This window comes from Cicer arietinum, chromosome 5, assembly GCF_000331145.2.
Source record: "Cicer arietinum cultivar CDC Frontier isolate Library 1 chromosome 5, Cicar.CDCFrontier_v2.0, whole genome shotgun sequence".
Classification (NCBI taxonomy): domain Eukaryota; kingdom Viridiplantae; phylum Streptophyta; class Magnoliopsida; order Fabales; family Fabaceae; genus Cicer; species Cicer arietinum.
Genome location: NC_021164.2, coordinates 51,847,525 through 51,857,860, shown reverse-complemented (window position 1 = coordinate 51,857,860; position 10,336 = coordinate 51,847,525). Strand labels below are relative to the sequence as shown.

Genomic DNA, 10,336 nt, shown 5'->3' with positions numbered 1-10,336 from the left:
CTATTGTTTAAAATGATTACCCTCCTTATTATTTTTCACACACTCATATATCTAGAGAATCAAACGAGTTCCTGTGTATATATTTTTCTAGTGTCAAAATATTTAAAATATTTTTATATTTTCACATATTTCAAATTCCAACATTTATTATTATAAAACAAAATTTTGAAACAATAGAACACTCAATAATGAAACTTGATTGGTATATAAAGAGTGTAACGTACAACATCGAATGACAATATTAGAAAATGTACATTCGTTACATTAAAAGCAAAACATTTGAGGCAGGGGTTACAATGTGGGGACGAGTATGTTTAATTTAAGTGGAGACATAACAAACGCTAGTCATTCTTGTAATTTAGGAATCCTAATAAACAGCTTCCAAGAATAATAATTGCCCCAGTTTGAAGTGCTTGATTTTTTTTATCCCTAACTTTTGCATGGTCTACTCTTCCAAGTTTCCAATCCATCGGGATGCTATAATTTTTCCCTAGGTCGCCTTTTCTGGTTTTCAACCTAGCGAGCTCATCACCTTTTTTAAGCATAATATTTTTTGACTGCATCTGAATTTACTAGAAGTGGAAGGTCATCTCCATCCATTTCTGCGAGTATTAGAGCTCCCCCAGAAAAAGCTTTTTTCACAACATATGGTCCTTCGTAATTCGGGGTCCATTTTCCACGAGCATCTTTTTTTATGGGCAATATTTTCTTTAACACTAAGTCCCCTTCTTGAAACTCTCGAGGACGAACTTTTTTCTCGAATGCCTTTTTAAGTCTTTTTTGATATAGCTGGCCGTGACAAAGAGCTATCATTCTTTTTTCTTCTATGAGATTTAGTTGGTCAAATCGTGATTGAACCCACTCAGCCTCTTCCAGTTTTGTTTCCATCAAGACTCTGATCGAGGGAATTTCAACTTCAATGAGAAGTATCGCTTCCATTCCATACACCAATGAGAAAGGAGTTGCCCCTGTTGAGGTACGAACAGAGGTTCTATAGCCATGTAATGCAAAGGGGAGCATTTCATGCCAATCCTTATATGTCTCCACCATCTTTTGTATGATTTTCTTGATATTCTTATTTTCCGCTTCTACATCCCCATTCATTTTTGGACAATATGGCGATGAATTGTGGTGCTGAATTTTAAAACTATCACACAACTCCTTCATCATTTTATTATTTAGATTGGTCGCATTGTCAGTGATTATCTTATTTGGTAAGCCATATCGACAAATCAATTCTCTTTTGATGAATTTGACAACCACACTTCTCGTCACATTGGCATAAGAAGCGGCTTCAACCCATTTTGTGAAATAATCAATAGCTACCAAGATAAACCGGTGACCGTTGGAAGCCTTTGGTTCGATGAGTCCAATAACATCCATTCCCCACATTAAAAATGGCCATGGTGATGTTAAAATATTCAAAGAGGTGGGCGGTACATGTATTTTATCAGCATATATTTGACATTTATGACATTTCTTTACGTAACTAAAGCAATCAGATTCCATAGTCAACCAATAATAGCCAACCCTACAGATTTTTTTTGCCATTGCGTGTCCATTTGCATGAGTTCCAAAAGAACCTTCCTGAACCTCTTGAATGATCTTTTTTGCTTCTGCTTTATCCACACATATGAGGAGAACCATATCATGATTCCTCTTATAAAGAACATCACCATTTAAGAAGAAGTTCATTGACAACCTCCTCAAAACACTCTTGTCGTTCTCTGAAATACCCGATGGATATTCCCTATTCTTAACATAGGATTTGATATCATAAAACCATGGTTTGCTATCAAGCTCTTCTTCTATCGATAAGCAATGTGTTGGCTTATTGAAATAATCAATAGCTACTAGGATAAACCGGTGTCCATTTGAAGCCTTAGGCTCGATGAGTCCAATAACATCCATTCCCCACATTGAAAATGGCCATGGTGATGTTAAAACATTCAAAGAAGTGGGTGGTACATGTATTTTATCAGCATAGATTTGACATTTGTGACATTTCTTTACGTGACTAAAGCAGTCGGATTCCATGGTCAACCAGTAGTAGCCAGCCCTTAAGATTTTTCTAGCCATTGTGTGCCCATTTGCATGAGTTCCGAAAGAACCTTCGTGAACCTCTTGGATAATTTTCCCCGCTTCTGCTTTATCCACACATCTGAGGAGAACCATATCATGATTTCTCTTATAAAGCACATCACCATTCAAGAAGAAATTCATTGACAATCTCCTTAAAACCCTTTTGTCGTTCTCTGAAATACCCAATGGATATTCCTTATTCTTAACATATGATTTGATGTCATAAAACCACGGCTTGCCATCCAACTCTTCTTCTATTGATAAGCAATATGCAGGTTTATCTCTTTGTTGAATCTTTATGACCGGCACGTCTTGATTAGTGGTTATTTTGAACATTGACGACAAAGTGGCCAAGGCGTCAGCTAACTGGTTTTCTTCTCGAGGGATATGGTGAAAAGTAATCTTCTCAAATTGTTCTGTCAATTCTTTGATATGGGTGTGATACGGAATCAATTTAGAATCTCGCGTTTCCCAATCTCCTTTCGTCTGATGGATGACCAACAATGAGTCTCCATATACCTCAAGAAATTTTACATTTGATTCAATAGCCGCTTTAATGCCCATAACACATGCTTCATATTCAGCAATATTGTTTGTACAATCAAAACACAACCTAGCCGTAAATGGAGTGAACTGGTTTTCTGGAGAAATCAAAATGGCTCCAATTCCATGCCCTAACGCATTAGAAGCACCATCAAACACCAACCTCCACTTTTCTTTATCAGATGATTCAATCTCTTCAACTAAATTCATTATGTCTTCATCGGGGAATTCACACTGCATTGATTGATAATCTTCTACCGGTTGATGGGCTAAGTACTCTGCTAGTGCGCTTCCTTTGATAGATTTTTGTGTAACATATACCAAATTGTATTCTGATAACAACATCTGCCAACGGGCGATCCTTCCAGTAAGAGCAGGTTTCTCAAAGATGTATTTAATTGGGTCCATTTTAGACACCAACCAAGTTGTATGACATAACATGTATTGCCTCAACCGATGAGCAGCCCATGCTAATGCGCAACATGTTCGTTCAAGCAGTGAATACCTTGTTTCACAGCTGGTGAACTTTTTACTCAAATAATAAATAGCATGTTCTTTCTTACCAGATTCGTCATGATGCCCCAGTACACAACCCATTGACTCATCAAGTATTGTTAAGTACATAATAAGTGGTTTTCCCGGAACTGGAGGCACTAATATTTGAGGTTTTGACAAGTATTGCTTAATCCTTTCGAAAGCTTTTTGACAAATCTCATTCCATTCAACCTTTTGGTCTTTGCGCAACAACTTGAAAATTGGCTCGCATGTAGCGGTGAGATGCGATATGAACCTGGCAATGTAATTCAATCTGCCTAAAAAGCCACAAACTTCTTTTTCCGTGCGCGGAGCGGGCATTTCTTATATTGCTCTTACTTTATCTAGATCCACTTCTATCCCTTTCTGGCTAACGATAAACCCAAGTAACTTGCCTGATCTTACACCAAAAGTGCATTTAGAAGGGTTTAAACGAAGTTTGAACTTCCTTAGTCGCACAAATAACTTTTGAAGGTTAACAACATGGTCTTCTTCGGTCTGAGATTTTGCAATCATATCATCCACTTAAACCTCTATTTCTTTATGCATCATGTCATGAAACAAAGTTACCATTGCCCTTTGGTAGGTTGCGCCAACATTTTTCAATCCAAATGGCATCACTTTGTAATAGAAAGTCCCCCATTGTGTAATGAATGTAGTTTTCTCCATGTCTTCGGGAGCCATCTTGATTTGATTATACCCTGATAAACCATCCATGAAGGAGAAAAGAGAATATTGAGCAGTGCTATCTACTAGGACATCAATGTGAGGCAAAGGAAAATCATCTTTTGGCCTAGCTTTATTTAAATCCCGATAATCAACACACATTCGAACTTTTCCATCTTTCTTTGGAACCGGAACAATGTTAGCAACCCATTGAGGATATTTTGGCACAGCTAAGAAACCAGCATCAAAGTGTTTCTTGACTTCTTCTCTAATTTTAAGTGACATATCAGGCCTCATCCTCCTCAATTTCTGCTTAATTGGAGCACATTCAGGCTTGAGTGGTAGCTTGTGTTCAACTATGTTAGTGTCTAGCCCATGCATATCCTGATATGACCATGCAAAGACATCCACATAATCAAATAAAAGTTTAACCAGCTTTTCTCGTTCACTTTCTTTCATAGACATGCCAATTTTAACTTCTTTCTTATCATGCTCAGTCCCTAAATTGATCACTTCAAAAGGTTCTTGATAGGGTTGGATTATCTTTGTTGTAAGATATATGCCTCTGTGATTTTGATGTAACTCCCAAACATACAATGTATATGCATTATCTGGTTAATCTAATAGTTTGAGTTGAGATACATTTCATGAAAGAATCAAACACTACACTTGGACAAAACCTGGACAAAACTTGGATCTCAAGCAATCAAGCAAAGATTGATCATATCATATAAGGCTTGAAGATTATATATAAATGTGTCTAGTGTTAATAGTGTTTATTAGTTAGATTCATCATTATGATTTCACACATCTAATATTTGCCAATTAAAAACTGAAATCATAAAATAAGTATGTAAATCAATCAATTGGGAAATCAACTGGGCAATCGATTTTCTAAGTCATAGAACCAAGCTTTAACTAAGTCAATCGATTGGGCAATCGATTACTTAAAGGCTGATACAGACCTGTGTTCTGTGATTAAACGAAATCGATTGGATAATCGATAGGGTTGGATTATCTTTGTTGTAAGATATATGCCTCTGTGATTTTGATGTAACTCCCAAACATACAATGTATATGCATTATCTGGTTAATCTAATAGTTTGAGTTGAGATACATTTCATGAAAGAATCAAACACTACACTTGGACAAAACCTGGACAAAACTTGGATCTCAAGCAATCAAGCAAAGATTGATCATATCATATAAGGCTTGAAGATTATATATAAATGTGTCTAGTGTTAATAGTGTTTATTAGTTAGATTCATCATTATGATTTCACACATCTAATATTTGCCAATTAAAAACTGAAATCATAAAATAAGTATGTAAATCAATCAATTGGGAAATCAACTGGGCAATCGATTTTCTAAGTCATAGAACCAAGCTTTAACTAAGTCAATCGATTGGGCAATCGATTACTTAAAGGCTGATACAGACCTGTGTTCTGTGATTAAACGAAATCGATTGGATAATCGATTGCATAAATGAATCAGTTTATCATTTATCAGAGACATACTACATATTCGATTGGCACATCAATTGTAACTAAATAACTGAGTTATAGGAAGAAATCAGTCGATTGGCAAATCGAGTTGATTAAATAACTGAGTTACAGGAGGACATCAGTCGATTGGCAAATCGATTGGATTGAGTATCTGAGTTACAGGGAGACATTAGCCCATTGCCAAATCGTTATGATAGTAAACATGAATCGACTGAGTAATCAATTGTTTGATCTTACATTTTAAAAACAAAACAACTATAAATCGATTACTCAATCGACTCTATTATGAACTGAGTATCAATTTCTAATTTATGCATTAAAAACATCGATTAGCAAGTCGATTAGTTCATCTGTTTCAAGAATTGAAAAAAAAACAAGAAACGCGAAATCGATTGGGAAATCGATTGAGCTAGTAATACACATTAATAAAATCGATTGGGAAATCGATTTGTCTAAAGTTTTTCTGAAACTATATAAACTGAATCAGTCACAATCCTCAAAACATATAACAGAATACATAGAAAGAACTGAACTTTTCAAATAATACACTTTGAGAGAAATTGTTATAACACACAAACATTATTGGCAAATATTTTGTGTGAGACTTCTTAGTGATTGAATCAAGTTTTCTTTAGTCTTTTTGCAAGAATTATCTTTGTAAAAGAAAGTGTGTGGAAATCCAGTATTGTGAAACTGGTGATCATCTTTTAGAGTGTGTGATCATCTAAAAGAGATCTCAATCTGATCTTGCTAGAGCTTGGCGAGTAGTTCTTAAGGATAGATTGGTTTTTGTAGAAGATTGATGTTGAGTTGGATGTATAACCAGTGAGGTGCTAGAAAGTCTGTAAACATACTCAAATCATTTCTAATAAAGGCTGTAATCGGTGAGTGATTCCAGGACTGGACGTAGACTATCAAACTGATAGTCGAACCAGTATAAAAATCCAGGGTGCACACTTTTCTATCTCTATACTATTTATTTTGATAATGCATGTGTTCTTGAATCTTAGTTTTGAATAAATTTTTGAATCTTTTACTGTTAAATTGGAATTAATATTAAACAAGTTGGTTTTGATATTAAGTTCATCACTTAGGAAAGAATTAGATAATCTAGTTGAAAATATTGTATAAAACTTCCTAAGGATAGAGGTCATTAACACCAACATTAGCTTCATGTTCAATTAACCTTTCTAGTTCTGGGGGAGGCTCACAATCGTCTTCACAATCCTCATCAGCGTGATTAATTGGGTGTTCAAAATTACAAGGAAGTGTTCTAGCGCTGCTATTTTCAACATATTCATTTTCGACTCTGCATGGTTTAAATTTAAGAAGAAAAAGGAAAAAAAATATGAATAAAGATTGCCAAAAAAGAAAAAAAGAAAAATAGTTGGAGAATTCAAAAATGCGTTTATTGATAATAAGTAGGAAATTGAAATACATGCGCCCAAATTAGTTATCCTTATAGCCTTGGGCAGAGCAAAAAGAGTTAAAATACATAATTACTTTGAACATGAATCAAAAAACACGGGAAACTCGATGATCTTCCAATTATTGAGATTGGTGTTTGGAGAACAAGGGTACACCAATTCGAGAGTATCATCATCAACATGATCCTCTTCCAGAACAACCACTTGATCAGCATATATTATTCCGGCGCTTTGAAAGGTTTGATGAATGTCACAAATAGTGATCCTTTGTGAATTTGATACCCGATTTTCCCAACGAGCTAGCTTGCTTTCTCATTTTTCTTTTACCGCGTTCTCTTGATCAGCTTTGGTAGGTACATATCCCAACCCGTACTTAACCTTCTTTTCTGGTATTTCTATCAATTTCCCAAATTTAACAAAAGCTCCTCCTTCCAACATGGATTTTGTAGACTTCAACGATGTGGTAGATAGTTTTGGTTCTTTTAAACGAAATCCTTCACCCATTGAGACAACATTGGCGATTTCTAATGCTTGGAAGGAAGTCTCTATGGCTTCCTCCGCTTCTTCAATATATCTCGTAGAAGATAGATGACTCACTATCATATCTTCTTTCCCAGATATTATCACCAACTTATTGTTTATTATAAACTTTAGCTTTTGGTGGAGGGTGGATGTCACTGCTCCAGCAGCGTGAATCCACGGTCTCCCTAAAAGGCAGTTGTACGCCGGTTTAATATCCATAACTTGGAAAGTTATTCCAAAGTTATGGGGTCCGATTTGAATTGGCAGGTCAATCTCACCAACAACTTGTCTTCTAGATCCATCAAACGCTTTCACCACCATAGCACTCGGCTTCAAACAAGTCCCATTAACACATAGTTTTGAAAGTGTCGATTTCGGCATGACATTTAATGATGAAACATTATCAACTAGCACTCGTGCAAGAATATGATCATGACACCTCACAGAGATGTGTAGTGCTTTATTATGCTCCATCCCCTCAGCTAGTAATTCGATATCGCTAAAACTCAACCTGCTACTGGCGGTGATATTACCGACAACTCCATCAAACTGGTCTACAGTAATATCATGAGTAACATGGGCCTCATTTAAAACTTTCATCAATGCTCTTCAATGCGCTTTAGAGTTTAATAATAACGAAAGAATAGATATCTTGGAAGGGGTTTGATTTAGTTGATCTACCACCTTATACTCACTTTGCTTGATAAACTTCAAAAATTTGTTAGCTTCTTCTTCAGGCACTGTCTTTTTGCAAGTTTCTGATCCTTTTATGGCATGGTACGTAAGCTCTTTCTCTCCATGACCTTCCTTTTTCCTTAGTTGTTAAGGAGTGTATACTCGACCACTACGGGTCATCCCACCAATCCCTGAAATATTGGTGACATCAGTACCTTGATATTTAGAGCTATCGCCTGATTGGTGGTTGACTAAATAGGATATGACATCATAACTCCATGGTACCGCCTTGTTATTTTCAAAGGGAAAAGAGGTTGGTGCTTGGACAATTATTGCATTTTTCCCACTATGAGTTGGCTTAGGATTCTCTTTTCTATAGAGGATTTCCAATGGTCTTGGAAAAGATCTATCATTTTCCATGCATGGCTCTATGGTCGATACATAATCATCTTTTTTGTACTGGTCTATCTCTTCTTCAATGAAATTGACAGCGGCATCTTTGTGACCCGGCAAAGGATTATTCCCTACATTGAGACCGTCTTCCTTGAAGGTAAGCCATTTTGAATTAATCAATTCTTACACTTTAGTTTTTAAGGCTTGACAATCTTCGACAGAATGCCCCACGGCTCCGGCATGGTATTCACATTTGACGTTTGGATTATACCATTTAGGGAATGGTGGTTCTAGAGGTTTCATTGGCCTTAGGACTACCATTGAATTTTGAAGTAGGTGAGGCAACAATTCACTGTACGTGACAGGAATTGGGTCAAAACGGTTTATTCTTTTTTCTCGATTGGAAGGTGGTCTGTAGTGATTTGAGATTGGATTTTGGTTCCATTGACTTTGTTGGGAAAATGCGGTAGGTGGTGGTTGATAAAAAGGTGGTCTTGAAGGGTGATATTGAGGGTATGAAGCTTGTGTGGTTGCAGCCACATATGGATAAGGAATGTAAGTAGGGGTGGGAATAGGCCAGGCCAGGCCAGGCTTTGAAAGGCATGAGCCTGACCTACGATGAATTTTTTAGGCCTAAGCCTGGCCTACGACCTATCATAGGCTTTTTTTTCGGCCTGAGCCTGGCCTACGGCCTATCATGGCCTGGCCTGTAAGCCTATTTAAAAGCCTTATTCGCATTAAAATATTTAAATGTTATATTTTATATTTTTGTTTTAAATAGGCTAAATTAGGCCTTTATATACAAGGAAAACTAATAAAATTATAATCAAAGCTAATAAAATTATAACTAACAAGTTTGTAATGCAACAAACTTCCCATAAAACAAAAAGAAAAAAACAAAATGAATTCATAATTAACAAATTCTAAAAAGTCCTTCAAAAATTACAAATAAAACCAAATGAACCCCATAAACAGTTACACATATCATCCAACAAAACACATTCAAAGTCCAATGAATTACAAAAAAATGATATCAAATCTTCAAGGTGATTTGTATCTCTTTTTTATCAACCTTCAAAAACAAAAGAAAAAAATACATATATGTTAGACACTTAACTAAAAAGTAATAAATAAATATATGACCAAATTTAAAAAAAAAATGAATAAATACTACTTGATAAAAAATATTAACCTTTGATTTTTTCTTCACGTTATACTTATGACGAAACCAATCTCCGCCACAAATTAGAGCTTCAACAGATTCTTCGTTTAATTTAGATCGAAATTCATCAATAACTCTACCTCCTGCACTAAATGTGGACTCATATGCCACAGTTGAGATTGGAATAGCTAGTACATCTGCAGCCATTTTAGACAAAATCTTATATTTCATGCTATTGTTCCTCCACCAGTCCAAAGCACAAAAAGATTTAGTCTTAAGAACGTAAATACCTTTATTTCCCTCATCTTTTCATTAGAGTATCTAACACCGGTACTAATAAAAGGGTTACTTGACTTTGATGGCTGAAATGGAATGATGACTTGTCTTGTTTCAGCAGCCGTCTGCAACTTCTTTTGATTGCAACCTCTAGCGTGTCTTTTCAAATGACTAGTGCTAGCTCCTGATCCACCAGTAGACATTTTTAGTTTACAATATTTGCAAACAGCTTTCTTCACACCTTTAGAGATTTCAACCTCATCAAAATCATTCCAAACAACTGATGTTTTTTTTCCTTTTTCTCCCAATAATTGGACTTCTGTTTTCTAGAGCGGTGTCATTTTCATTTGTCTGTGTGTTAACTTCTACTTGAGTTGAATCTATAGACATATGTTCGCTGGCCTCATTATTAGTCATATGAGTAGATGAAATTGGTTCACTTCTTTCTAAGGGAGAAGACATTTCCTGAACAATATAAAAATGATAAAATAAAATATATTATATAATTATACAAAGTAGATAAACTCAAGAAATAATTCTAAATAAAAA

At 35.6% G+C, this 10,336-nt stretch overlaps 1 protein-coding gene across 1 annotated transcript in view; it reads right to left on the bottom strand.

The window, feature by feature from the left end:
• Positions 1-537: 537 nt before the first annotated feature.
• The window catches only part of LOC140920504 (uncharacterized), a 12,956-nt gene continuing 3,157 nt past the window's right edge, over positions 538-10,336 (bottom strand). Inside the window, 6 exon segments of the mRNA XM_073368786.1 lie at positions 538-1,583; positions 2,112-4,362; positions 7,087-8,084; positions 8,172-8,499; positions 9,802-10,044; positions 10,157-10,252. Of these exon segments, the coding sequence (XP_073224887.1) occupies positions 538-1,583; positions 2,112-4,362; positions 7,087-8,084; positions 8,172-8,499; positions 9,802-10,044; positions 10,157-10,252 (4,962 nt within the window).